The sequence below is a fragment of the Coenobita brevimanus genome, chromosome 101 (genome assembly GCF_032717465.1).
Source record: "Coenobita brevimanus isolate Jiangsu-jjx chromosome 101, ASM3271746v2, whole genome shotgun sequence".
NCBI lineage: Eukaryota > Metazoa > Arthropoda > Malacostraca > Decapoda > Coenobitidae > Coenobita > Coenobita brevimanus.
Genome location: NC_137054.1, coordinates 52,906,129 through 52,920,718, shown reverse-complemented (window position 1 = coordinate 52,920,718; position 14,590 = coordinate 52,906,129). Strand labels below are relative to the sequence as shown.

Sequence of the window (14,590 nt, the reverse complement as noted above, 5' to 3'; positions counted from 1 at the left end):
TGGATGTGGATGTGATTGAAAGCATTAGGAGAAATACAGTGAGATGGTTTGGCTACATGGAGAGGATGGAGAGTCGGAGAGTGTATGTGAGTGAGGTGGAGGTGGGGAGAGGGAGGGGGAAGCCAAGGATGAGATGGAGGGATGGAGTGGAGAGGTATAAGAGAGAGAGAAGGGGTGTGAGCTGGGAACAGGGCTGTGTGGCTGGGGACAGGGCTACATAGAGGCGATTTGTTTGTGGCCACCCTATATGGGAATAATGTGGCTGGCATTAGATAGATAGATTTATTGTGTGTGTGCTCCATGGAACTTACACATATTACTTGACTGTCCCATTTTGACAACTAATTTTTCAAATTTGTCCCTCAGGAATGGTGTACATGTGGCCAATGTTCTACAAGATAACTGCCATTGCCAAGAAAGAGTTGTTTTATGCTATGCCCTTTGGCCTGACGGCATGGCTTTGCGGCACTCGTTTCATTGACCGGAGGAACCCTGACAAAGCCAAGGCCTCTATGAATGCAGCTTTAGAGTACGTCAAAGAAAAAAGTGTAAGTTTGTATAACATGATGCTGTACTGTGGCATACTTGTGATGTGATTTCCCTCTTAGTGGTAGATAGGGAAGGCTGATTGTATAACCATCATTGGTGCCAATATTCATTTATTTGATGCATATTTATGCTGAAATCTCTCATCAGCATACATATTAGTGTACTTTTCCTGATTTATATTTCTAAATATCATCATGATCTTTTTGTTTTTATGCTTAACTTTTGCTCTTTTTTTTTCCCCCATCATCCTGCTGTTTTGATGTAGGGTTTAGACACAACAGAAAACAAATGACAGAAGAGAGAGAACTATCAACAGCTTGCCCAGTGAAATAGATGAGACATTCATTCACATATCATTCATGCCCTTGGAATCCTGGCTCTGAATCATATGCATAACAATCCACACCTTTTTTTTATTTTTTATTTTTTTTTAATTGATGTATTTCATATTACAAACCAAATAGTTCATTGACCATCAAGGGGGAAAAAAAAGTGCCAAAATCTTGTTGTGTACTCCTTCACACATATATACAGTGATCCCTCAATTATCCAGACGTTCATTATCTAGACGCCGGGCCTTGGCTGTATTAAACCATTATCCAAATTTACTTGCTATTACCGAGACATAAAAGTACGCGAGAACTTCGGCCGGCCAGCTGACATGTCCAAACATTTGTTATCTTGGCCACTGGGCTTGAGCTGTGAGCGGGAAGTAGTCTGTAACCAACAACCAGAGCTAAAATGTCCGTCTGACCCTGTACTGAATGGCCAAAATTGTGCGCTCATCCTATCACTCCCAAGGAACCTCCAGCATCCGAGTAGTACGACTGTAACCGGCAAGCAGGGTCAGAACGTCCGTGCGCATTCCCCACTGAATGTCTAATATTGCACGGCCACTGGGGCTAAGGTTATTTCCCAACCCCCACCTCTATCGAACACAGACCACGAGTACATGTTCGGCGACAGCGGTCGTCCGTCTCCGTATCGAAGGTTGAAAGTTCCCTGTCTCGATGTGTTGTATTTCTGCATGGCCATTCGGTGTCTAATAGACCGCAGGCCATGAGTACTTTATGTTTAAGGCAAAAGTGCCTGTCCGCCTGTTGACAGAAAGGGGAGAATCCTGCCCACAGCCTCGCCTCTCCCCCCTCCATACCCTTTCGGCTCTCCCCCCCCCCCTTCCATACCCTCCTGGCTCCCCTCTCACTTTCTCAGCCATACCCTCTTCCGTAGTGATAGCATTGGATCATGATTTTTCAAATTTTTTTGCGATATGTTCGACTACTATTGGTCGTTTGGAAATTCTGTGGTGTCCACAAGAAAGTTCACGAAATTCTGCATCAACACATTCGCTTAACTTTTGGAAGATGCTGGCAAAATTTTGATTTAGGATGCAGGGAAGTTTTGTGAAGGTACAGGCAAGTCCTGGTTAACCCCTAAAACGCTGCCAATGGACAGCCGAACCCCCCCCCCCCCCCGGGTGGCGGGGTTGTATCGCGGTCTGAGTACCTGTAGGAAAATATTAGCCAAAAATCAGAGGTTAACCCTAGAACATTATACTTGGTAGGGCAGATAGTACTTACATTCAGCTTTCTCCAGAGACAGGTGTTGAGCCTTCGTGGACTACCCAAGGACTTGTGGAGACTTGCAAAGTTGGGTAACAAAATCTTCACTTTCACACCTCCAGCAACCTGGTTTCCCCTCTACCACAGCCTCATTCTGTCACAGTAAACTTTATACTACAACGTACAGGTAGTTTGGAATCCGTATTTGTACAATAAGCACTGAAAATAAGGCTAAAATCAACGAAGCGTACGGCCGACATGCAGTGCGGCTGCGGTCTTCCCGTCACTCAACAAACATTTCCATTTTCACAGCTAAAAACACGTATACTACATTATTTTCAATCATATTACTTCGCAAAAGATCACTGCAGCGCGCTTTTTATTCTGCCTTACGCCTGTCACTTTATTCGCGTTCCTGTCGGCCGCTCGCACTGACTCAGAAGAGCTAGAACTCGCCATAATGTCACTTTGAAAGCCTGCGGTAAACTGACGCTAAACAGGGGCAAACCGCGCGAAAAAAAGCTAGTGTGACAACTGGGGAAACAAGCGTTTCCTATTAGCATAAACTGCCTGTGAGAGGAGAGCGCAGATTTACAGTTCTGAGCAGTCAGAGCACAGCCATATATCACAGCCAGGCTGGCCGGGCCATGGGGGGGGGGGGAACGCGATACTTGGCAAAAACGGAGGTCAGTAGTACAAAGGTAAAGTATGCTAATTGTAGCTAAAGGGTGGTGGTACTGATAGACAATACCAGCTGGAACATCCTTGCCCGCATTTATTCAAAATTAACTTGAATCGCAAATGCGACGATCCGCCGTTGTCCTTTTTGGCGAGCGTCTCAAACGCGACGACCCGCGCTTTAGGGATTAATGAGCAACTGCCTAACAAGATTTCGCAAATACGAGGGCTTGAAATTTGCAGCACCGCCTGTTTAACAAGCAGGTAAAATCCCCCCAAATCCCAACTTAGTCGCGCCGCAGCTGTCATGTATTTCATGTGTATTAACCCTTTATTCCTACTTAAAATTGTCTGTCACAGGTGTTGGTGGTTGGTGGAGGATATTTGGCTAGTTGTTCACCCCATCTCTATTTTACTTACAATTTATGTTATTCTACTTATATTAAAGCTGTTTTTTTATTTCAGGTGTATTACCCTCTTGTATGAACCCCCTTATTCCAGCTTAAAATGATCAGAAAGTCAGTTTTGGTGGTTTTGGGGGAGGTTGCTCAAAGGTCTTGCTCCCTATCCCTTTTTTTCTTGTAAGTTCTTCACTTCGTTTAACGAGAATTCAGCTAATGAGCAAAACCCTTGCACCCAATTAGCTTGTAATTTTGGGACCCACCTGTAAGTTTTACTCTTGAACAGTTTTATGTGTTTTTATTAGCTTATAGTATACACTAGCGAAGATGATGGTATACGATTTATACCTGTCTATCTGTCTATTGCCAGACACCTTAATCCCATATGAGGTCTCCTCCACGTCGCCCTGTCCTCTGCCATTTCACTGCCCTGCTCCCAGTTCACACCCCCTTCTCTCATATACCTCTCCACTCCATCCCTCCATCTCATTCTTGGCCTCCCCCTCCCTCTCTCTCCTTCCACCTCACTCACATACACTCTCCTCATGAGTCTCTCACTCTCCATCCTCTACACATGGCCAAATCACCTCAGTGTGTTTCTCCTTACGCTTCCTGTCACATCCACATCCACACAACAACGCTCCCTCACATCCTCATTTGTCAGTCTGTCTCTGCATGTGAATCCACATGCTCCTTTCAAATAACTCATTTCCACTGCTCTCACTCTTGACTTGTGTCCCTCCAACAAGGTCCAAGCTTCACTTCCATGCATCAGGGTTGGTATCACAATACTGCCATGTAGTAACTTTTTCACTTCCATGCTCACTTCCCTGTTTCTTAGCACTGCTTTCAAGGAACCAGCAATCTTTCTTCTTGTTAACCCATTCAAGCACTTCACTCTTCAAACTTCCATCCTTACTCATCACACTCCCCAAGTACATAAACATACTCACATTTTCCATTTCCTCCTCCTCCAACCTCACAGTACATTCACTGACTTCACTTCTCTCGAAGACCATAACTTTACTCTTCCCTACATTCACCTTTAGATTCCGTTTCTTACACACACTCCCAAACTCATCCACCAAGCCTTGCAGCTCCCCTTCGTCTTCACTTAACAACACAGTATCATCTGCAAACAACAGTACAGGGAGTTTCCAAATTCTGCCCTTTCTCATTAGTGCTACTCCAGCATCCACTGCCCTACCTTGTATCTCTTTTATAACCCCATCCATGTACAGATTGAACAACCATGGAGACATGACACATCCCTGTTTCAACCCAACCTTCCAATAGAAAAATTCACTCAGTTCACTATCCATATGCACTGCAGCCATAGCACCCTCATACATACTCTTCGCAGCATTTAACAGTTTCCCATTTACTCCATATATTCTTAATACCTTCCACATTCCTTGTCTATCCACCCTGTCATATGCTTTCTCCAAATCCATGAAGGCCGCATACAACTTCTTTCCCTTCTCTAGAAAGTTTTCCACTAAAGATCTAAGAATGAATATGTGATGTACACAACCTATCGCCATCCTATAACCTCCCTATTCTTTTTCAACTAATTCCTCTGTTATTTCCCTAACTCTGTCAGTATGTATCCTACCATACACTTTTCCTATTACACTTAGAAGACAAATGCCCCTATGATTACAACACACTGCTTTTTCCCCTTTTTCTTTTTGCAAGAGAATAATTATACCTGACTTCCAGTCCTCTGGGACTGTACCTTCCTCCCAGGCCAATCTGCACATCTTCCACATCGATTCTACTATCTCTCCCCCATGCTTCAGCATTTCACCACACACTCCATCAATTCCTGGGGCTTTCCCCATTTTGACTTTCTTCATTGCTTCCACAACTTCCATCCTACTGATTTCTTCCTGTCTTCTTACCTCCCTCCTCCTCCCAGCCATTCTCCAGCCACTTATACTCGCATTACTTTCATTCTCTATGTTCATCTGTTACTTAAAGTATTCTCTCCGTCTGCTCACTTTTTCTTCGTTCTCAACTAGTACTCTACCATTTTTATCTTTCACTCCCCGACTAACTTCACTGCCATCTTGTCTAACTCTCTTTATTTCCTTCCAGAACATTTTTTTTACCGTCCCTCTGCTTTACACTCAAATTCCTTCCAAATTCCTCATCCACTCTCTTCTTTCTCTTATTAATCTTTTCACCTCTCTCTTCCTTTCTACATATAACTCTTTCTTTCGTTTCTCAACTTCTTCCACACCCCTATTTCTCATCCATTCATTATATGCTTTCTTCTTTTGTGCCACAGCCTGTCTCACCTCTTCATTCCATCATGCTGTTCCTTGCACCCCCTTTTGTCTTCTCTTCACCCCACACACCACCTCACATGCTGCACATATTTCCTCTGTGAATATCTTGCACACACCTTCCACGTCCCCCACCTGCTCCAATCCATATTTACCCAGTCGTTCCTCCACTTCTTAGTTATATTCTGCTTTTTTCTCATCCTCTTCTAACCTTTCCTCTCTCCCTGGATGGACTCCTTCCTCCTGTCCTTCCCTCTTCTATTTCTCCATTTTTCTTGGACCTTGATTCTAACCACCACCAAGTGGTGGTCAAAAAGTCCACTCCCCCAACCTCTATATGCCCTTGAATCCATTACACACCTACGTATCCTTTCATCCACACACATAATCAATCATTGACATCCTTTCATTCAGTTCACCACCCGCCCTTCTCATCACTCGCCATGTATGCCTGTGGATTATTTTGTGCCTGAAGAGGGTATTGGCTGTCACCAACCCCCTTCCGGCAGAAATGTCCACTAAAACACTGCCATTCGCATCTGTCTCAGCAGGCACACCCTACTCACCCACTACTCCATCCATCATCACATTCCCTACATTACCATTCATATCACCAATCAAAAACACTTTCATTCCTTTCAGACTTTTCCATGCACACTTCCACATTTGTCCAGAACTCTTCTCTCACTCTGTTTGCACGATCTTGCGTTGGCACATACACGCACACAATTGCCCACATTTGTAGTCCAGCTTTCAGTCATACCTACACAGTCCTTGAGCCAACTGATCCATACTCTCTTATATTCTCCTTCCATCTGTTACAACAGTACACACTCCTTGTTTTGCCCTCTCATTCTCATGTACTCCCACACATATACCCCATCCATACTACCATTCTCTCACACTCTCTCCTCTCCATTTAGTTTCATCTAATCCACATAGATCCACTTTCGCACCCTCAAGCACCAGGACAATCTCTCTCTCTCTCTTTCACCACATCATTTGCACCCCTTACATTCCACGTCGCCATCTGTATCATGACCTTTATTCGGTCCTTTGTCGTCATCTTTGGTCAGTCCTTGTCCGAGGCTTCTTATTCATATTTTTAGTTAATCGTTTTCTGGGGTCGGGCACTAACCCTCTGCCAACGCACTTGCTGTTACGTAGGGAACACATGTTGGTTGGTTATACACCTACAGCAAATTGACTTAGGACATATACACACAGAATTGCTGTGGGAGAGTTGTCTGTCTTGCTTTGTGTTTCCACCTCTACCAAGTGAATTTTTTGGGCAAGAAGTAACTGGCAACTCCTCTGGTGTTGGCAGGATGTGGTGAAACACTCAGCATGTCAGTGCTTGCCCAGAAGCAAGAGTGGGAGTATATGTTCCCGTTGCTCCGAGCTTGCACCTCCCTCTTTTTTTGTATGCATTACTGTTTGCCCTGTTATTTTCATACAGTCGAGATGTAATGCCTGGAAAGTAATGCTCAAGGGATGAGGGGGTCCGTATCATTGCATGAAAGCAGGATAATGTCCCCATCAACATTATTTGTGAATGTACTGGACACACAAAGTTAACCGTCATGAAGATTCTTGCGCAGCACGCAGCCTGCCACTTGGTGTCGTACCAGAGCACAAGCATGGCGGTGGAAAGAAGAAGAAGACTTCCAGAGGTGCAGATATGCGTCTGAGGAAGGAAGTAATCAAGAATCCTCGACTGACAGCTTCAGAATTGAAGAGAATGCTTCCCCAGCTGTGTACAAGATGTCTCAGTTCGAGCTGTCCAACACCACTTGCAGAAGGAGCTGGGTTTGCCAAGCTGCACCGCAACCAAGAAACCGCTTCTCACTGATCGCATGAAGAAGCAGCGCATTCAGTTTGCCAAGAAGTATGCACACCGGACATCAGATGAGTGGAGAAAAGTTATGTTTTCCGATGAAAGCACATTCCAAGTGTTCCAGGTGCGTTCTGCCAAGGTTCGTTGCTCTGTCTCCCATATGACCCTGCTTACACGGTGCCAACTGTTAAGCACCCACAATCAGTAATGGTATGAGGGTGTTTCTCAGGTGAAATGGGAAGGGGAGGCCTCTGCTTTCTTCCTAAGAATTTGATGATGAATGGTGGCCAGTACAGTAATCCCGCATTTTTCGCGGTAGTTACATTCTTGTAACCCCCGCGAAAAGCCAAATTCACGAATACTCTTTTAACAGTTGAATCTTGCTTACTTGTGTCCACCATGCTACCCATCACGATGCGATGCGATGAATGGTAGAGGGATAGCCTTTGCAACGGCCCCTCTTGTAGTATCTCTTGGTTTTCCAATTTATTCGTTGCGGAGCTCCTTGATTCTTTTCTCTCTCTTTTTCCAGCACTTGTGTGTGAATTGTTTTATTCTTTCAAAATATTATTCTTCAAATAATAGCTGTCCTAAAATGTCCTATTTACTTTGTGTATGGCTGTTGTAGTTCTGGTAGTTTTCCTCTTTCTTCCCTGTATTCCTGACAATCTAATATAAAATGTTCTATGCCCTCATTCTCGTGCCCATGCATCATGCACTTTGTTTCTTCTTCACACAGTCCATGTCCATACTGGTTGCGAGACAATTCGCCGTCAGACAATTCCCCGTCAAAACATGGACGATTCCCCTTCAGAACAATTCGCACCCTGGACGATTCCCCGCCATTCTATAAATATTCATTCATTCATTCATTCATTGCCAGACGCCATGTATCCCAAACAGGGTGGCCAAGGGCTTAGAGTTTATTGTTTTACAGGGAGGGGCACTAATCCTCCACCAACCCCACTTGACACGTAGGGAGAATGTTATGCCAACAGCATCTGGTGTTCCCAGGCGGTCACCCATCCAAGTACTAACCAGACCCAACGTTGCTTAACTTCGCTGATCGAACGGAAAGCGGTGTACTCAACGTGGTATTAATAATCAGTACTTTTATAAATATACTTATTAATTAATCAATACTTTAACCCCGTAACTGCGGGGCGTCACTTTCGTGACGCTTGGGAGCAAGGGATCATACCGCGGGGCGTCACTTTTGTGATTCTGTGTTATTTTGAATTCGCCCGGTCATTCAAGTGGTGGCTTGTATCATCTATCAGTATTGCCAATGTCGAACACTAGTCAGCGCTCCTAATGTCATCTGTACTCCCATCCATTGTTGACAATTTAGCCATTTCTCCCCGTTCTTGACTCCCCTCCCTGCCTCCCCTCTGTTACCCTCTCCTCTTGCCAGCCCGGCCATGCTACGCTAAGTAAATCTTCCCTGGAATTTTCCACTCATTTCATCCATTGAAATAAGCCCATGCCCTATTCTTATACCAAATAATATATACAGAAAAGAAATAAGGTAAATGAGAGGGCCATACACCTGGAATTGGCTAATTATCACCTGACAACACCTCACGTGCACTCATTCGCTAATTTTCGCTGTACAGTAATCACTCCAATATCCGACGTAATAGAGCCATAGGTAGGTCCGGATATTGGTTCTGTCCGGATATTGGGCCCCAGCTTATGGACTTGTACTTATGGACCCTAACTCAGAGAAACACCTATACAACTCCCTCTGGACATGCATAGCACCTATTTAAGACCCAAATCACACCAATAAGGCACATAAATGACTGAAATAAATGCAAAAGAAACATAAAATGAGGGTTTAGAAGTAGGTTCATACAATAATAAACATTCTGGTGACTGGCTCCTGGACTGGTACTTATGGACCCTAACCTAGCCTAACTCAGAAAAACACCTTCCTACTGCACATGCCTAGCTCCTAACACCCTATTCACACCAATAAAGGACATTAAAGAGTGAAATGAGGTAAGTATAGTATGGAAAAAAGTACAGTATGAAACATTCTTATGTCCGGATAGTGGGGATGTTCGGATATTGGGCGTCTGGATATTAGAGTGATTACTGTATATTTCCCATTGAAATGTGCCGTATAATCTATTCTCGTAATAAAAATATATATAAGAAAGGAAGGGCGAATCCTGAGTGATACAGTACAATCCCAGTTAACTGGGTGGCTTGGGGAATTTACCTTCCCGGTTACAGATTTTTCCCGTATTTCTGATTTTCAAGTCAAATCTATACAAAGGCTATCACAGCAGTTAATACAGTTCAGGTACTCACCAGTCACATTAGGGGTTACACTAAGAGATTCCGCCTGAAAAACTGCCTTGTAAACACACACCATGGTCATAACGCACGTGCGCAATGTCTAGCAATTTGCAGTACTGCAAATTGCACCAGTCCATTGTTTACCAAATTACTGTATTCATTGTATGTACTGTACTCATAAAAATTGAAAAATAAAATAAAGAAATAAAAGCTTGAACATTTATTAGTGAACTGATGATGTGTTAAGACTGCACTGTAGAATTATCACGACACCTCTGCCCCCACGTGAGTTTTGTTTACGTTTCTGACCCCGACTGTTCTTCGTCCCCACCTGACCTCCATCACTCCACCCCTCACCTGCCACTCATCTGTTTTGCAGAAAATAAAATAAATGATGTAAGTATGAAATGCAGGCATATTATTTATTTATTTATTTTTCTTCCAACAAAGTAAACTTTCATTCCTATTAACATTTATATTCAGCCATTAGTGTTTTATAATGTTTGCCTTTTTCAAGTCTGTTGCATATGTCCAGCTTCTGTTTCAAGGTAAGCACGATACGCTTACGTTTAGTTTGCACTTTAGGCATTTTGGAGTGTACAAAGTACCGTCTATCAGAGGAACACAATAGCAAGAGAGCTTGTTTACTGTCTGGTGGCAAAAAGCAGACTGGTGATTTTTGGAGGGTGTGGAGGATGACTGAATTCAAGTAGGGGAAAGAGGGGGAGAGGAGGGGTGGTTAAGAGGATTTGCTAGGGATTTACATTATCCGGAAATGCCTTCACCTCGCTTTGTCTGACTTCACCCAGCCTCGCGTGACACGATCAAACAGCGGTTTGGCGGTCCATTCAAATTGGCACACAGTTATAACTTACTGACATTTTAACCAGCCCTTGAATTTTCTCGTTTTTCTGAGTATTCCGTTTGTCTGGATACCGGATAGCTGGGATTGTACTACTTATTTACATTCACCTGGAACTACCTAATTATTGCAGGCCACCACACTGTGTTTTGCGCTAAGTAAATCTTCCCTGGAATTTTCCACTGATTTCTTCCATTGAAATAAGCCCTATGCCCTATTCTTATACCAAATAATATATACAAAAAAGAAATAAAGTAAGTGATAGTGCCATACACCTGGAATTGGCTAATTATCACCTGACAACACCTCACGTGCACCCGTTCGCTAATTTTCACTGTTATTTCCCCTTGAAATATGCCGTATAATCTATTCTCGTAATAAAAATATACATAAGGAGGGAAGGGAGAAGCCTAAGTGATATTTACATTCACCTGGAAGTACCTAATTTATTATGTATTGTCTAGATTTCCTGCCAATCAGTTCATAGCTATATATTAGCAGCTCTCACAAGGCTGACGTTGGCAGTATGGCACTCTCCCTAGGCAGGCCACCAGTATCAGTTTACTGTCGTCTTTCAAGGTGAAAGTACGTCGGATTTGCGCCTGCTAAATTCCGCTGCTTTTTAGCCCCATGCAAAGGGCCCTGTGACCTCAACCCCCTACTAAACCTCATGTGGAAAGAGGTAAAGGGCTGACATGTGATAGAGTGACTACGATCTTTCTGGTGAGTAAAACAGTGCAAGTGGAAATGTCTATCTATCTATCTATCTATAGCCCGACGCCCTAATCCCGCAAAGGGTGGCCGCAGACAAAACGCCTCAAAGTCGCTCTGTCACCCACCATTTGACTACCCTCCCCCCAACTCACCCCCCCCTCCCTCATATACCTCTCAACTCCATCCCTCCACCTCATCCTTGGTCTACCTCTCCCTCTCCCTCCTCCCACCTCACCCACATACACCCTCTTAGTCAGTCTTTCATTCTCCATTCTCTCCACATGTCCAAACCAAGTGGAAATGTAAATGTGTAAATAATGTGTAAACAGCAAGTGAAAGCAATGAACGTAAATATAAATGAACAGTGGAAAATAGTTTTATAAGTTACTGCAAGTGATAGTGCCTAACACAGTGTAAATAATATAGAAATGTAAATACAGGTAATGTAAATAAAATAGAGAACGTAAATAGAAATAGAAATGCGTAGTATTATAAGAATACGAGTATATATACTAGGAGTAATGAAAGTGAAAGTTTCACTTTAGCATGTATGAATACTATGAGTTTTGGAAGTGAAGGTGAAAGTGACATTCACTCTCAACACTAGTATACAGGACGAGAAAGTGAATGCTATGTATTTTATTGAAAGAGAAATTGAATGCCTACAGTGACAAGAAACTACTGTTACTGAAGGAAACTTATGGATAAAGACTGTAGATATATATAAGTGTTATATTGCAATAGAAATATAAAGTGTGAGGGGTTTTATGAATAATAAATGACAGAACACCAGCGGCAAACGATCGCAAGTGGGAAGGTCATATACGCGCTCGTAATTTTCATTGCTTTCACAGTGTTTTTTTTTTTTTTTGGAGTATGGATTCCAAACTATTTGAGAATCACAGAATAGTGTTTCTAGTGATAATATCAGGCTGTGGTAATCATAGTACGGGTTGTCGGGAAGTGTAAAGTGGAGACTTCGTTACCCAACTTCAGAGGTCTCCACATGTCCTACGGTACTCGGTGAAGGCTCAACAAACACCCCAGGAGAAAGCTGAAGGTATGTGCCATATGCATATATGATTTTAATACTCTAGGACTAATAACTGATTTTTGGCAAATATTTTTAGAGAGTGTCGGAGCGCGAACATGCCGGAGCCGCAAGTCAAAGCAAAACAAGCCCGCGGTTAAGGGGTTAATAACTATATTTCAGGGGGATCCAGCAAAGTCTATGTTCAATAGCATAGGCTTTGGATATTTTTTATTAGTTGCACCTTTATTCAATAATTAACTTGTTTCTTCCTCGCTGTAGTCGCCTTTGAATTATATTCTTGCATCACCCATAGCTATCTTCATTAATGAAGGCGAATTGTCTTGTTTTTGTTGTGACGGCGATTTGACTTGACGGTGAATTGTCCCGAAACCTTAATGCTTATCGCGAAATACCTTCTTACAAGATTGTAAGTACATACTCCATTATAAAGGAAAGGAAAAATGTAAACACCGTACTGTAATACACAATTATCTACACATTTATTCACAAAACAGTACAAAATAAAAAGATGCAGTAACTGGTGATAGCAAACACTCGCACGGTCGCATGTCCCCTCACTCACACGGTCGCACCTTCCCCGACCACTGCCAGCCATTTATATCTACGCTGCCAGCCACCAACACCATTCGAAGACTCACAATCTGACAAAATGATTATTCAGTCATTACACCACAAGTAAAGTTGAAATGATTAAACTTGTTACCTAACAAATATATTTTTTGCTCAGTATCACGTACTGTACGTATTTTTTTTTTTTCTTTCAAAGCGTGCACTACATAAAACTTTAATTCACGTCTATAAGTACAGTACTGTAATATTTTTAGTTAATGTCTGTTTGTTTTATCACTTTACATATCTTTAGTTACAGATGAGTTTCACTCAGAGACATCAGACGAAGCAGGGGAGTTAGGAGAGGGATCATCAGCTGACTCATCCTTCATGCGTGAATCATCCATGCGTGGTGAGGCAGGAGAAGATGAGTTGCCAGATGTCGATGGCAGTTCAGACGCAGGGCTGCGTTGGTTTTTCTTTGAGAAAAACATAGTTATTGGAAGTTGCTCCCTTTCACGATTCATCTCCTTCATTATTTCATGGTAGGGAGCAAACACAGCTTCCATCCCATTCTTCACTTTTATTGCCCTGTCCAGCGATGGGTCAAACAACATTAGCAGGGAGATGGTATGCCTCATACTGGGAGTGATTTCCCGAAGCTTTTCTAGTGTCCACGCCTGTGGTAAATCATTTCTGCCAGATTCCTCTTCCTCTTCATCTTTCTCTTCTTCATTGAGCAGTTCTTCCAATTCTTGTGTTGTTAGTTCTTCTCCTGCATTCCCCAGCAGTTCCTCCCGAATTTCATTTTCTTGCAAGTCAGAAAACCCTTCACCTCCGACAGTCCTCGAAAGATTTTTATTTCTAACAATTCCAGCATCAGCAGTTGGGAATCCTGCAAAGTCATTCACGACTGAAGGCCACAATTTCTTCCAACAGGAGTTGATGCAGCTAGCAGAGAGTTCTTCATGGCACTGCTGAATTAACATGATACAGTTGGCTATGTTGAATTTCTTCCACCACATTTTGGTGTTATCTCCTTCTTCTATAGCTTGTCTAAGCATGCCAAAGCTTCGTGCCACGTATTTTCCTTGAAAACAGCAGTGATGCCCTGATCAAGTGACTGAATGAGTGATGTGGTGTTCTTTGGTAGAAAAATTACCTCGATGTTAGGATGAGCAAATTTAATTGATTCAGGGTGACCTGGGCAGTTATCTATTATCAGCAGCACTTTAAGGTCTATCCCTTTTGCCTTCAGGTATCTTTCAACCTCGGGAACAAAACAGTTATAGAACCAGTCACTGAACAATGCTGTCGTCATCCACGCTTTCTTGTTGTTACGATAAAACAGTGGCACCTGATTTAAGTCTTTCCCTTTAAGTGCACGTGGTTTTTTAGCCCTGTATAGCAGCATAAGCCTGATCATATGACCAGCTGCGTTCCCACAGAATAGCAGCGATACTCTGTCCTTCTGAGCTTTAAATCCAGGTGCCTGTCCCTCCTCTCGAGATATAAAAGTACTGCTTGGCATTTTTTTCCACCACAGCCCAGTCTCATCGGCATTGAAAACTTGTTCCGGCAGATACCCTTTGTCCTTCACTAATTTTTCAAATTCTGCTGGATACGCTTCTGCTGCCACATGATCAGCAGAGGCTGATTTCCCAGTAATCCTGAGATTATGGAGTGAGAAGCTCTTCTTAAAGTTCTCAAAACAGCCTTTGCTAGCCATAAATGTGTGCTTCCCATCTCTCTCTTCGTCACTGAAATGATTGTACAAATCCTTGGC

At 43.0% G+C, this 14,590-nt stretch overlaps 1 protein-coding gene and 1 pseudogene across 1 annotated transcript in view; one reads left to right on the top strand and one right to left on the bottom strand.

Moving 5' to 3' along the window:
* Positions 1 to 14,590, top strand: part of LOC145415036 (1-acyl-sn-glycerol-3-phosphate acyltransferase alpha-like) — a 207,605-nt gene that overhangs the window by 159,703 nt on the left and 33,312 nt on the right. The window contains exon 3 of the mRNA XM_080284454.1: positions 367 to 548. Within this exon, the coding sequence (XP_080140580.1) occupies positions 367 to 548 (182 nt within the window). The remainder of the gene's footprint in view (positions 1 to 366; positions 549 to 14,590) is intronic.
* Positions 8,308 to 8,427, bottom strand: LOC145415214 (5S ribosomal RNA; annotated as a pseudogene).